Genomic DNA, 14,807 nt, shown 5'->3' on the forward strand with positions numbered 1-14,807 from the left:
GGTGACTTTCGGTGTCATAAATACACATGCATCTTGCTTATTTGCACCAAAACAAATGGGTTTTGAAGGTTAAAGCTATCTTTCACCTTTAGCAAATAAATGGATGTCTGAGTAAATAGTCTCGGGCATGTTCTTGTGCAGACTAGACAGTAAGTGTTGTGTGCTCATTGCACTGTGTTATGGTATTTTAAAATATAAAATATGATTATTATTTCTAAAACAACAACAGCAAATCGAGTTAGACTAAAAGATAAATAAATAAGTAAACAAGACTTAGTATATATGGCTTCTTTAATGGAAGCGTTTCAAAATTTGCGGAGATTATAAACGAACTCCAAAAAAACAAGGAAAATAGAACAATGGAAAAAACTAGGATTATTATAGTTAATTAATTATGACACTTTTGAAAAACAAAATGTCATTCTAGGAATAAACTAACATAATATTAGCTGCACACAAAACAAATGACTTGCACAGAATAGCGAAATCTCATAATTCGCAATTATGATGCTTTGTATACAACAGAGATTCTATTCTAAACAGCGTGGGTTTGGGACAAGTAAACACGTTCACGAATAGGGAAAGTTTTGGATAAGTGAAAATAAAGTCAATGAATCTTTGGATTTCTAGCACAGTGGGACGGTGGGAATTCTCTAGTCACTGTCGCTGTCGTTATCTTTGTTCTGTCGGATCACCTTAATGTCGGCGCTGGTCTCAATGTCCACGATTTGTTTGGAGGTGAAGGTCGCTATCAGTTCACGACCCCAGTAGTATGGTTTGCGGGGGCGAAGGACGACTGTTTTCTTGACCTCGTCACCAGGTTTAATAGGACTGCTGTAAATTGTAACAGAATTGGCATGTTTATAGCTGAAGTAGAACACAGGACACATATATAGAATAAGTAATTTATCTGTTATCCAAAACATTTCAAGGATTCTTTTCAGCTCCAAATCTAACTTTTTAATGTTGACGTGAAAATACATACACAATTTGTTCAGTATAAATATGCATAATTTACAAATGGTTGTATCACTTGGCTTGTAATCTAAATTTCTATTGGTTCAGATCCTGCAAAAACTTTGGTTTTATACACATTAATTTTATAAAATTTGTGTTTTTAAAATTAACCTGTTATTTATTGACCTTCATTTAAAACAATATTTAGATAAATCTGGCCTGATTTGGCTGACCAGTTTGTTTAGATCACCCCGAGTGTGTTGAGACATTTTTGCAGTATGTAACCTTTACCTTATATCTATGGTTTGTGGAGCTAGGAGACCCGAGCCCTCCACGGCTATTTCAGCCTGGGTGAGCACGAGCTGTGTCGTGTTCTTGAACACAATGGTGGCCTCCGTTTCCTCTTTCGCTTCAATGGTTTGAGGAACCTAGAGGTACAAGAAAATATTTACCGTATCTCGCAGGAACAAAAATATATTTCCCGCTGCTATATGCTCAGGGAAAAAACCCTGTCGATCACAATATGAAATGGTTATATGGGTTTGCACCTGTATAACAAGTTGTGGTTTCTTCAGTACAAAGGAGATTTGCGTGGATTCCATGCTGCCCGAGTCTATGTTCTTCCCAGAGATGTACAACTGGAATCGTCCTTCGGGGTTCATTCCATCGTGATACTCTGTCCCTTTAACGGGCATAGTTACTATCTTCTCTGTACGATAAAAAAGGTCAATTAAATGTATTATGTAGTTGTACAGAAATACAAGAAGTCCAGTAAACCAAGTATAATTTATGAATTCTAAGTAAATATCAATCATTTTTTAAAATATGAATGTAGTTGACAACTGTTGATATTGAAATGGGAGAGCTGTTGCCATGTATTTTCAAATAATAGATTTGTCAGTTCTGAGAGTTTCCGGTGCCCAATTGCTGCGAAGGATCGACTCACTGCACAGGACAACTTTTTCACTGCCAATTACGTTTTTATACTGATTCAATATAAAAGTGCTATAAACATATGTCTTTTCATAATATATACAAGTGTATCATTTTAATACCATCTTTCGCTTTTATGGTTTCCTCAAACGTCTGCGTCTTGACCCTTGACCCCGCCACCCCAGTGTAGTAAGCATTGACCAGTGACACAGTCAGATGAAGTTTAAGGGGTCCATCGGCTGTGTTTTTGACGGCCACCTTAATCTCCATATCGTCTCCAATCAGTGTGTTATCTGGCGGGCTAACGGTAAAGTTTAACACCTTGGTGGTGTCCAGCTTGTAGATATTCTGCTTCCTTCTTGTACTGTATCTGTTCACAAATTTGGCAACTCTTCTTTCTTGTTCACTTCCTGAGAAATACAGAAACTAATATTCAGCTAATTATTAACAAATTTAAAAACAGTACTATAGACTTTTCTTAACCTAATTTATTTTATAATAAGTATATTATCATAAATTAACCATAAGATATGAAATGATATATAGATGAAGTTACCTTTAGATATGGATTCTATAAATAATACATGTATACATGTGTATTGTTATGCTGAGCCATCATAATACTCTTTCCCGCCTAAAGCCTTACCATCCGGGTATTTGTACAGGTTTGTGACGTCCTCGCGGTCGTTTGAGCCCATCCTCTTGGTGCTGATGTAGTGTCCCACCGCGGAGTGATCTATCTGGCTTACCTCCATTGTACCGTCCTTCTTCACCTACGTCCAAAACATAACACAAATTGTCCCTTGCAATATTAGGATGGAACCCCATTTAACATTTTGAAAGAAGAATATTTGATTGATAATCATGTCAAAGAACGAAATGTATACAGCGTTTGTCCATCAAAACCAACTATCCAATGTCTAAACGTACCACCCACTGAACTCGATCTCCGTTGACCTCGCCAAAGACAAAGGGTATGTCAAAGTTCAGGTACACGTGACCCTCTTTGATGGCTGTCAGAGGAGCCGGGCCGCATCTCATAATTCCTGCGATTGAAAATATTATGATTGTTTGCAATGTATCATACATGACAAGTTTTTGTTATTTTGTGTTAGGAATGCAGTGATTCTAACCTTCGCTTGCTTCCTGAGGCGTGGCATCATGAGCCTGCCAACCATCGTTACCCTCGGGAAGGTCTAAACGTCGGAACCAAGACTCGTTCCATACATGGAAATTCCTTTTATCAATGTGAATAAACATTAGTTTGAAAGCATAAAATGAGGTTGTGGGAGAAAGCTGTAACTTGGTTGATGCTGTTCTTACCAAACAGAGTCGTTCATGTCTTCTAATGGTTCCCCGTCCTCGTCCCAATGGCTGTCAATCGTCATGCTGCTGTCGGTGTCATGCGCAGAATCAAAGTTTGTCACAGACCGGGTCGGTATTCCGAGGCAGCGACACACTGAAGAATATCAGATGAAGAAGAATAATTTCATATCTCTCTTGATGATAAGTTAATTTTGAATAGTATTAAGGTTTTTTTATACGTACTTGTGGTAAGAAGACCGGAAAACACCCAGCACTGTCCGTATCGTACGGGCTTGTTACCGTTGGTGTGGTACTCTTTGATGATTGCGACACTTCCTGTCCACTTCCAGGGTACTGTGCAGTCCTTGGGATACTCCTTTGTCCATCTACCCGCCAGAACTCCATTATTGTCACAGGAATTGCACTACGATTTAAACACTTAATTATGTAATTTATTTTTTGCTCCTCGATTTCGCGTAAAAATCGCGAGATCAAACGTTGCTTACTTTACTGAATAGTATTTATTCATGATATAAACAAAGAAATACTGGTTAATCTTAATTCTACTTTCATCATAAATAAATAAATAAAAAAATGCTAATCAATTTTAATTCTAATCAATGTTTCAATAATAATGTATATCACTTTGAGTTACCTTGCATTTTTTACGCGAAAATAAGATATCGCAAAAATTTAGGTGATTTACAGAACATCACCCTTCCTTTGCTTAATTAAGATATGCAGCGTCAGCAGCAGAGAGAACTTACCAGTGACGACAGACAGCGGATCACGGACACAGGAGAGGTACACGCCACGTCTGATAAACCTCCCTCCAGTAACAATTGTAGGACAACGTCTAGCACAGGGTCATCAAACTAAAAACAACAACGTACATGCATATACGCATTGTAGGCTTCAGTATCTAACCGATCTTAGTAAAGAATTTTGGGAACCCCTAGAACAAATTGTCTTGCAGATGTAGAAACATAAACATCGGTTAGTTGAAATGGTATTTTCTTTATCATAAAACTTAAATATAAATAAGATGTCTAATGTGCTTGTACCAGTTGCCCCCCCCCCACCCCCCCCCCCCCCTCCAAAAAAAAACACCCCAGGCTTAAGAGTTTGAATTTTAAAAAAAAAACCAAAAGCAATAGTAATTAATCAAGGTTTTGATATCCTGTTTTTGGTCAATATAATTAAAAACTGATTAAAACAACCTTAAATCACCCACCCCCAAAATAGAACAAAATAAAAAAAAATATAGAAAAAAAGAAAGAAAAAAATATCTGAAACACCCTTATGAATCATTTGAACAAAAATAATCTCAGAGTAATTTAGTCACATTCATGAACTATTCATTTAATCATTTAGGAAATATTTACTTGTCCAAAATTCCATGGTCGTCCATACCACGTGCGGCTTGTCCAGACTCTTCCGGTCTCGTTCAGGACGTACTCCCCCCTCTCTTCCTCCTTGTCCATGTACACCGTGTCCTCTACAAACAAACGGACAATACTCCAGTCAACAAACAAACGGACAAAACTTCAGTCAACACAACAAACAAACAGACAATACTTTAGTCAACACAGCAAACAAACGGACAATACTTCAGTCAACACAACAAACAAACGGACAATACTTCAGTCAACACAACAAACAAACGGACAATAATTTAGTCAACACAGCAAACAAACGGACAATACTTCAGTCAACACAACAAACAAACGGACAATACTTCAGTCAACACAACAAACAAACGGACAATACTTCAGTCAACACAAACAAACAAACGGACAATACTTCAGTAAAAAAACCCAAACGGACAATACTTCAGTACCTCAGATAACCTCTTTAAACCTTAATCACCAGACACAGAGACCTATAGACATCGATGTAACATCAACATGAAGATGTAAGTTGAAGAGAATGGAAATCATTTTTTATCAATAAAACTGGGTCTTTTGAAGAGAGTTAGAAAAAAAGCTTCGTATTCCTTGTTTGCAAAAAGCTTTATCGCATACCTTCATTTAGTTGCTTATGCATTGATTTGGAGATTAGATTTTACATGTATTTGAGGTGCATGAAAACGAAGAGCAATACATTATATTAAATGCGCAAATAAACTAAACGCTTTTGGGGGATGGACTAAGAATCAAATAACCTTTCGCCCAAGCATTGAAGAGAATGATCATTGATTCTTTCTCTTCGTATCTCTTGACGGCATCCGTGTCCTTCAGATTTGTCTCTATGTAGAAACGGTATTCCCCAATACTGCTGTCAGGTGCTGACGTAATCGCGCACTCCAGACCTTTCCCGGCAATATTCTTCACTTCCGCAAACCATGTTTCTGTGACGTCGGATGTTTTTGTTGTTGGTTTTAAATCAAGGGGAATTCTGATAACAGTTCCTTTGCTTTCTTGAGGGCGTGAACCTATTAAGAAAAAATATATATCTTATATGAAAAATCTTTTGATTGATCTATAGACATATTGGCAGACAGTCGGACGGACGGACGGACGGACGAACAGATAGATAGATAGATAGATAGATAGATAGATAGATAGGTTGCTTAGGTTGATCTATAGACATATAGGCAGACAGTCGGATAGACGGACGGACGAGCAGATAGATAGATAGATAGATAGATAGATAGATAGATTGCTTAGTTAGGTTTACCGTAAGTAAACTGCAGCAGTATGACGTCATGGTCTGACTTGACTTCCCTATCAAATTCAACACGGATAACAAAAGCCTGTCCCCTTCTGTAGATATTTCCGGCTTTTTCAAATTCATTGGTGTGGTGGTTCTTTCTGTTCAGTTTTGTCTGACAATCTACAGAACTTACATTCAAAGTCGCAGATGCTAAAAGAAGAAAAATCCCAGTTGTCTCAAAGATATTCATATGATACATATATATTTAGTCTATCTGGGCGTTTCTGAACAATTGCATAATAAACAAAACGTAAAGAGATTCTGTTAATATCAAACGGGTTTTTGTGGTTTTTATTACTGATAATTTCGAAACAATCATTGTGTGGTAATTGTAGATATTTGTGTGCAATGATAATACATTACCAAAGGTGAGAAGCATGTTTTAAGTCGACCCGTTTAAACGTATTTTTCAGTTGTTTTTTCGTGAGCGATTAATACACTGGTAGTGTGAACAAAAACTTATTTGGTCCAAATTCATCTAAAGCTCAAAATGAAATGCAATCAAGTTCCGAATGATTTGCAGCATGTTTGTTGAGTGGATCCAGGTAGTTATTTTATAAGAGGTTGTTTTAAATTATTTTGCAAATGATGAAAGTACAGGTATACGGTATAGCATTATTTAGTAATCTATAAGTATAAAGCATAGAATGAAATCAATAAACAAGTGTCAGGAAATGTAAAATGCGTTTCTTTTGAATTCGTCCATGTGTGTGTAATTGTTTGAATACAAGCACACCTATGTTTAAGAAATAAACAGCAACTCAAAAAGTCCACCAGGATATGAACTTGATTGGTCACGTGATTAAATCTTGTGAAGCCCGAAGGCCTTCTCGGAAGATTTGAACACGTACCAACCAAGTTCATATTCCGGTGAACTTTTTAAATAGCCCTCTAATACTTATAACTACGTTTGAGAAATGCAAATCGTTCACAATAAAAGGTAAATCATTGTGACATTCACATAGAATTGAACGTTTTCGCTATTCTACGGGTTCATATCAGGAAACATATTTTCAAATGGAAATATTCTAGCTTATCTATACGTTAAAACTCGTTTGTAATCAAAATATATATTCTTCTATTTTAAGCATATTGTTTCAAAATAGTTTCAAAAGCTTTAGAAAATCATATACAGGGTTGACTTAATTTCCGCGTTAAGAGACATATTTTATTATTTTTTTTAATTTATTTTTTTTTAAATTTTTATTGACTGAATGCCACTTTATAATGTAATATCTTATATTTTGTTATTTTCATAGATTATTACTAGTATTATATAAAAAATTTTCTAGCTTTAGGGACTTTCGCTTTCAACTGTTTACACTTTGTTAACACCTGTATAAAGCTGTATTAAAAATATTCAACGTTTTGCCCTACCAAGTAAATTTGAGACTTTTCAAATTTTTTTCTGAACCCACTAAGCACAACCACTTACGTTCGTCCTTTGGTTCGAGGACCTTATTCCTTGCTCGTAAGTCTTCATCAGACAGGGAGGAGATGCGTCCCTCTTCTTCTTCACTGCCCAATGCTTTTTTAGTTCTGCTCCTGTCCATGATAAAATCGAAACTACAGTGCACAGTTAGAAACAGCAGGGAAGCCAAGTGTATGTGCTTACGTTACATGTACTTGTATATATGTTTTTGGATAGAGCAGTGGGTTATTTTTCCTTCCTCGTGTATCAATATCTGTTAATCTTTTGTGGACGCACCTACCCTCCTGTTCTGTTACAACCGCGCTCTTCCTGTCACAATACAATATGTATGCACGTTATACCGCTAACACGCATGTCTGTGTAAATTTATTTATTTATTGTTTACTTCAAAGTGCGCAAAACTCACCACAAATACAATACGTGTCCTCATTCAAGTAGTGTACAAGGACAAACTATTGTTTAGAATTGTAACAATATTGAAACAACATGCAATAGGTCTATCTATATAGGTGAAGATATTTCAATATCGTTTTAATGAATTTATGATTGTTGACCATTTAGGTCTCACACATACCCCATTCACTCGAAGCGTATATGAATTGACCTATATTTGAAACAACCTCTTATTGCCTGTGACCAAAGGCCTGTACATTTAAATAACCCACATGGTCATACAAGTAGTACATTTTCGTATTTGAAAACTGTATAAACCCTCAGATAAATATAGTTTCAAATTTGATCGCAACCGCAAATTCTCTATATCAGCCTGGACATGCACGCAACAGTAGTATATAGAACCAAACAAAAATAACTTGAAAATAAATATAGAGCACTAACAAACTCGATTTTCGCTCGTATTACATGTGCCTGGTATGTTAAACATGCATATTTTACAACTGAGGTACAGCAGGGCGTGGTTTTTGCCTCATTTTGTTTGTCTAGCTACCAAAAAACAGATAAATTGCAATGTCGTATTATAAATATATCAAAGAACGCAAATTAAGGTACTTAAATTTGGAAATAAACATAACATTGCATTTATGCTTTGTTTTATATTATTAAATGAGACTAGATAACCGCTGTACCTATTCAATGAATGTATATTGATTGTTACATATATCTTAAACTTAATTCGGACTGTGTTTAAAAAAAACCCTTTAAGCCTGAATCTTTTTTATCATTAAACGCCAAAAGAATGTATACCTTTTCTGCTCTTTATCACTAGTATCTTCCTCGGGGGGTTGTCCAGCAATGCGACGAATCCCCGAGTATATCGTGTAAAAGACGCCCCAAAAAGCCATGATATATTCCACAACGGACGACGTATGAAAATAGCACACCGATTCGTAAATTTCTTTAACAACTCGTTTTGAAATTTAAATGCAGCCCCAATTCAATAGAAATTACAACTATTACATGCTGCCAGAACGTATACCGACTCTAAAACGTGCATCGGAGTAAATGAGAAAAAAAAAGATAGAAAGGGATTTCGACATTTTCCACATGAAACTCTACTGCAGTGGCCTTCACAGCTGAATGCCTTTTTCCTGTCTTTGCTCTTGCACGGTAACGGTATCTGTACATTTTAAAATTTTACCATCTCTCCATATGAAATGGTGGCATAGTCCTCAATCTGTCACCACTTGTCAGATGACCATGTCGACATGTGTGTTGTCTTTTCAAATACAGTTTTGATCAATTTTGGCTGATGATTAATTTTAAATAATGAAACTTTATCTAAAATCATTTTTGGAGGGACAAAATATCAGAGTTGTATCTTTAGAGAGGGTCGTTTCATAGTTGCATATTTTTTAGATATATTGAATTGCTGAGCGCCTAACAATTGAATATAGCATAATTGAGAAGGTATGTTCTTGTTATGCTGGCTAGAGCTCAAATCATGCTAAAAATGTAAAATGGATCGAGAACAAATAAATGCTTATTGATGGAATCCTCAACAATTCATTAAAAATGCATGCGAAGTATTATACACGCATTCATATTGTTAAAGCACTGCAAGTTCACAATATCAATTTCTTCCTCCATGGTATTATACATGAATAGGATAATTGTCCGTTTATTTTTGTTGCTCAATACACGTATTTCGTAATCGAATACAAAACAATATGCCCGGAAAAAATAGGCTTTTATCCTTTATTTTGACGTGTGTATTACAATATAAGTTTTAAACCAATTATTTTTTTCAAAAGTAAATTGAAAACAAGATATGATCGAAGTAATCCCTAAACTTCGTAATATCTCTGGGTTTTACACACTCTTTTTTACTAAATATTTCTTTGAGTAGTCACGACGAATGCATACATATAAAAGAAAAAAATCTCAACCTGATTCAGTCAAAATGATTCATACAGTATGAAAGCGAACGATGATGCAAAAAGATTTATCAGTCAGTGTTTATTTGTTATATTTACAACTACCAAGCATGATTCTCTCTATTTCTTACGGAAACTTATAGCTAATTCATAGCTCCATATAAACAGCCATATTGAAACTGCACGAAATAATCATGATAACGTCTTACTCAAATTTCCATAGGAGACGATTTGACTGTTTCCTATAACTACATGTAACGTACTGATGTACATAAATTAGTTAATTTAACTAACTTTTTACAATAGATTTATCAATTTGTTATAAGAAAGATGTAAATATAAACAATAAAATGTTTTCTTTAATTATAATGCGGGTTATGAAGGTAGCGATCATTCCATAAAAAAAATTCATGTATCTTTTCTGCAATGTCGTCACCTTCATAAGCCGCATGAATCACCAAAGAAAGCATTTTATTGTTTAAATAAACCAAAAGTCGCTGTCATCGTGTCATTGAATAAATATGCTATTGACATTGTGAAAATATGGAGCCTTTTCTTCGGCAATGTGAGCATATCAGCAATCGAATGTCATTTATCTTCGCTACTAGCCAATGGTTTTTGATCCACTCTGCTTCTTTACAACAGAGAGCAGACGAGCAGAGTGGTTCGTAAACTATGGATGTATATATATATATAAAATTTAGCAAGTATTGTAACGTATTCGTCTTTTATTTCCTCTACCACGGAGAGTTTATCGGTATATACAATAAATAAATTTAAAAAACCAATCAATCAAAATCAATGAATCAACCACAAGGACACAAATACGGATCACAAAGCAATTCAATAAATAACATAAAATATTAGAATTAAAAGCACACTTCCGATGCAAAAGTTGGGAAATAAAAGCATTTTGACAGATACACTATGCCAGATAATTATGTTAGGTCCCATTTTTTGCACCCAACTATTGTTCGATTTCCTAAATATTCATATACTGTATGCCATATAACAGAAACCATTGCTTTGAGAGCACAAAACCACTTTTGTTTTAAGTTCATCTCACAAGAAAGGGTTGTGATATATATTATCTCTAAGATTTGATAGTTTGTAGGAAGATAACAATTCCAAAGGATTTTTTTTCTTACAGGAAATGAGTTTTTCTGAAAACCAAAGATAGTTTTTTTCCCTTTAGAATAAATGTTATCTCAGTGACATTTTATTTATAACATATATAAGTTTCCTATAGAAAATTAGGATTTCCGACCAAATTGTGTAACGTTCTCTGGTTTGTGTTAAAATCCTATATCATATGAAAATATTTAATTCAGCGCGGTATTCAATTTTTCTGCAAAGCCTGGCGTGTTATAGGACTGATACATGTAACATCAAAATAAACATTCAATACTTTAGAAATTGCATCTTTTAAAAATAAGTTTATATATATGATTCTTTAAACAGCACCCTGGACATATTAAAAATGCCACCTTTGCACTAGTGTAATTATCTAGCAGAGTGTTTCTTCATTACTTTACTTTCAACTTTCAAGTCGATCATAATATGTACTTCGTAGTGATAAAAACTACGTCTTTGAATAAGTCAACATCTAAATTTTTGGAAGATGCTTACGGTCTCTCAAGTTTGTCTTGAAAACCGTTACCAGGTTGGAAGAAAATGACTGTCCCAATTTACTTAAAGTGCAAAATAAAAAAGAAATTATAAATCTGCATAAGACAGAAAAAGTTACAGCTTGCCGGGAAAAAACGTTTTTCTGGAACCCTACAGTATATGAAAAAAGAATATACATGTACGTCATAGACTCCTTTGGTATCAAATCCAAACATGTCCGTTTACGGAATAGTAGCTTACTATATAAATAGTGCCTGTTTGGGAGGGTAACAGTTGAAATTGACACCCCGAGAAAACCATTGTCAACCGACGCGAAGCGGAGGTTGACAATGGTTTTCAAGGGGTGTCAATTTCAACTGTTATCCTCCCAAACAGGCACTATTTATTTTGTTATACTGAATGTTTTTTTTAAAATTTTTAAGAAAATTTTACTGCTTTTATATAGGAATAACGTGAATTCTACAGCGAACCGTACGCGCATAATTTTCGCGCATGTAACATTTTTTATTGTTATACTTTCATGTTAAATACTGAAATCTGATTGGTTAAGACGCAGTTAATAATATTTACTATTACCCTCAGCGTTAGCAACGCACTTGGCAACGGGTAACATTAAAAAATGTTACATGCGCGAAAATTATGCGCGTACGGTTCGCTGTAGAATTCACGTTATTCCTATATAAAAGCAGTAAAATTTTCTTAAAAATTTTAAAAAAGACATTCAGGATAACAAAATAAATAGTGCCTGTTTGGGAGGATAACAGTTGAAATTGACACCCCTTGAAAACCATTGTCAACCTCCGCTTCGCGTTGTTATTTAAACCTTGAACTAGCCGGCAGACATGAATTGTAGTCTAGTCATTTCTCGATCAATATTTAAAATGATATCAAGCACATGTATGTTACGTGTTTGCGTGTGTGTTCTGCTGCTGTGCTAGGCTTGATAACATGTAGTTTTTTGTGCACACTGAATGTCCTTTTCCCGACCTATCTAAGGTTGTTACAAGTTACATTTGGCTCGTTGGAATAAGAAGCTGTCGCGTATAGTTGTACAATGAAACAAGTTGGAACAATCGCCATATCCCAAAGCGGATGCAAAAGCAAAGAGAAAAGATAGAAAAATACTGCTAAGTAACGGTATTACCCTCGTAAAACTAATTTAGATGCAGCAACTTTTATTGTTATACTTTCATGTTAAATACTGAAATCTGATTGGTTAAGACGCAGTTAATAATATTTACTATTACCCTCAGCGTTAGCAACGCACTTGGCAACGGGTAACATTATATAAATAGTGCCTGTTTGGGAGGGTAACAGTTGAAATTGACACCCCGAGAAAACCATTGTCAACCGACGCGAAGCGGAGGTTGACAATGGTTTTCGAGGGGTGTCAATTTCAACTGTTATCCTCCCAAACAGGCACTATTTATTTTGTTATACTGAATGTCTTTTTTAAAATTTTTAAGAAAATTTTACTGCTTTTATATAGGAATAACGTGAATTCTACAGCGAACCGTACGCGCATAATTTTCGCGCATGTAACATTTTTTAATGTTACCCGTTGCCAAGTGCGTTGCTAACGCTGAGGGTAATAGTAAATATTATTAACTGCGTCTTAACCAATCAGATTTCAGTATTTAACATGAAAGTATAACAATAAAAGTTGCTGCATCTAAATTAGTTTTACGAGGGTAATACCGTTACTTAGCAGTATTTTTCTATCTTTTCTCTTTGCTTTTGCATCCGCTTTGGGATATGGCGATTGTTCCAACTTGTTTCATTGTACAACTATACGCGACAGCTTCTTATTCCAACGAGCCAAATGTAACTTGTAACAACCTTAGATAGGTCGGGAAAAGGACATTCAGTGTGCACAAAAAACTACATGTTATCAAGCCTAGCACAGCAGCAGGACACACACGCAAACACGTAACATACATGTGCTTGATATCATTTTAAATATTGATCGAGAAATGACTAGACTACAATTCATGTCTGCCGGCTAGTTCAAGGTTTAAATAACAACACCCACAATGTAATGTAATGCCACTACTGACAAAGTGTCCGTTTTTTTGGCAGAATAAAATGAACCTCGCGGGAAAAAAACATGCAATGCGCCTACCTCAGGTTGTAGCGGTGTTTTTTGGGAGGGACAGGGGTTTCCTCGCTCGTTCTTCGTCTTCGTGGCATCTTCAAATCGTCCTCGATTCACAGTCCTAGCTGAAAATTTTGATTTTTTACATTTTTGTTTAAAAAAAGAAGAAGAATACAACTCATTCAAAATCTTAAATCGAGCGGAGTAAGGATAATACGCTGAATATAGCGCCGAGACCTTTAATCTCAAACCCAAACACGGAAACTCAGAAACAGGGCGAACAGGGTGAGGATTAATCGGGGAAGGATTAGATAATGCTGGCTGTTGTGTGAAAATCAAAATCAAAACCGGATATGTATTACTTTCTGAAGTAAATTGTTGATAATTTTCTGCAATTAATTCGGTTTAATTGGGAAAAATGGAATTAAAAAAATATATATAGAATACGGATAACACATTGCAGTAGCGTTTAAACTTACAATGCAGATTGTTTTCAAAATAGATTATGAGTAATCGTCAACCACCCGGATTTGGATTAGTGTTCACCGACACACTGTTAAGAGAGGACAATGGGAGCGGACAGATACTGAAAACAAAGTGTATAGAGTGTCTTACACGCGTCGTCGATTCGTGTAGCGGTATTAGCTATAGCGGCTCACGATTTACTGAATTATGTTCTGCTTCCACAAAACCATTCATGATGACTGTTTACCACTGCATGATCTAAAAGCACATTGTCATTGATGTAGCAAAATGTTTGTTATCATTGATTGATCGGATAGTTGTTTAATGCATAAAATTAAACTATCTTGATACTTACATGTGTATCTCCATATTGCACGTACATGTAGTATGGTCATACAGCCATGAAGGGAATCTAGGTATATTTCATATATACTATAGTAACGCAATTGAAGGATGTAATTGTATTAATATCCAATTTCTCAGTTCGGTTAACCTTCGGAAATTATTTTAGGAATAAGAAATCATTCCTTGAGTATTATATGAAGTAATGAATATGGTCGGGACCTGGGGCCCGTTTCTCAAAAAGGCGTAAATCTGGGCTGAAGTTAGTCCGACTAACAAAGTTACGCCAATATTTAGTCGGGTCTAAGTTGCGTTTCTGAAAAAGGCGTAAGTTAGGGTTTAAATGTCGAAAAACTTAGACATCTCCGCTGAGTACTAAGCATGCGCATATCGTATTTTGTTTTGCTTTGAGGCTATGATTATATGTGGTGTATCAATTTTCCAATTCATAGTACATGTAGTACCCGAAAGTACGCATGTTATACTTTACCACTGAATGTGCATAGTTCAAGCTGTTCATGACATTTTATATTAATAAAAGTAGAACAAATGCCTACACACTTCTTAACATAATGAAATTTTAGAGAAAAACAGTTGATAT

General features: G+C 35.3%; 1 protein-coding gene and 1 long non-coding RNA gene across 5 annotated transcripts; one reads left to right on the forward strand and one right to left on the reverse strand.

Annotated features, from left to right (window-relative positions):
• Positions 1-273: 273 nt before the first annotated feature.
• On the reverse strand, positions 274-14,238 carry LOC105334492 (protein-glutamine gamma-glutamyltransferase 4). Of its 4 annotated transcripts, XM_011438240.4 has the most exons (16): positions 14,220-14,238; positions 13,427-13,524; positions 7,346-7,455; positions 5,875-6,060; positions 5,360-5,629; positions 4,581-4,693; positions 3,963-4,070; positions 3,439-3,619; positions 3,214-3,349; positions 3,024-3,127; positions 2,821-2,936; positions 2,537-2,663; positions 2,013-2,300; positions 1,506-1,666; positions 1,249-1,385; positions 274-834 (listed from the first exon to the last, which is right to left on the reverse strand). In XM_011438240.4, the coding sequence occupies exons 2-16, from the start codon at positions 13,492-13,494 to the stop codon at positions 654-656; spliced, it is 2,286 nt and encodes a 761-aa protein (XP_011436542.3). In that variant the 5' UTR covers positions 13,495-13,524; positions 14,220-14,238; the 3' UTR covers positions 274-653. The 4 variants fall into 4 exon arrangements, with proteins under 4 accessions (XP_011436542.3, XP_065935512.1, XP_065935511.1 ...); XM_066079440.1 differs by lacking the exon at positions 14,220-14,238 and having other exon boundaries at positions 13,427-13,591; XM_066079439.1 differs by lacking the exons at positions 13,427-13,524; positions 14,220-14,238 and adding an exon at positions 8,546-8,705 and having other exon boundaries at positions 5,360-5,623; positions 5,869-6,060.
• Positions 13,630-14,218, forward strand: LOC136273833 (uncharacterized). The gene is made up of 2 exons (XR_010712090.1): positions 13,630-13,769; positions 13,902-14,218. It is a non-coding gene; the product is annotated as an uncharacterized lncRNA (long non-coding RNA).
• Positions 14,239-14,807: the final 569 nt, after the last annotated feature.

Source organism: Magallana gigas, chromosome 3, assembly GCF_963853765.1.
Source record: "Magallana gigas chromosome 3, xbMagGiga1.1, whole genome shotgun sequence".
Classification (NCBI taxonomy): Eukaryota; Metazoa; Mollusca; class Bivalvia; order Ostreida; family Ostreidae; genus Magallana; species Magallana gigas.

Coding starts and splice junctions, on each gene's coding strand:
- LOC105334492 (XM_066079439.1), bottom strand. CDS start 8,643: ATGGCTTTTTGGGGCGTCTTTTACACGATATACTCGGGGATTCGTCGC. Junction 5,624..5,868: donor GCAGTTTACTTACGGTAAAC/CTAACTAAGCAA, acceptor TAATAGGTTCAC/GCCCTCAAGAAAGCAAAGGA. Junction 2,937..3,023: donor GCCTCAGGAAGCAAGCGAAG/GTTAGAATCACT, acceptor TTTCAATCGCAG/GAATTATGAGATGCGGCCCG.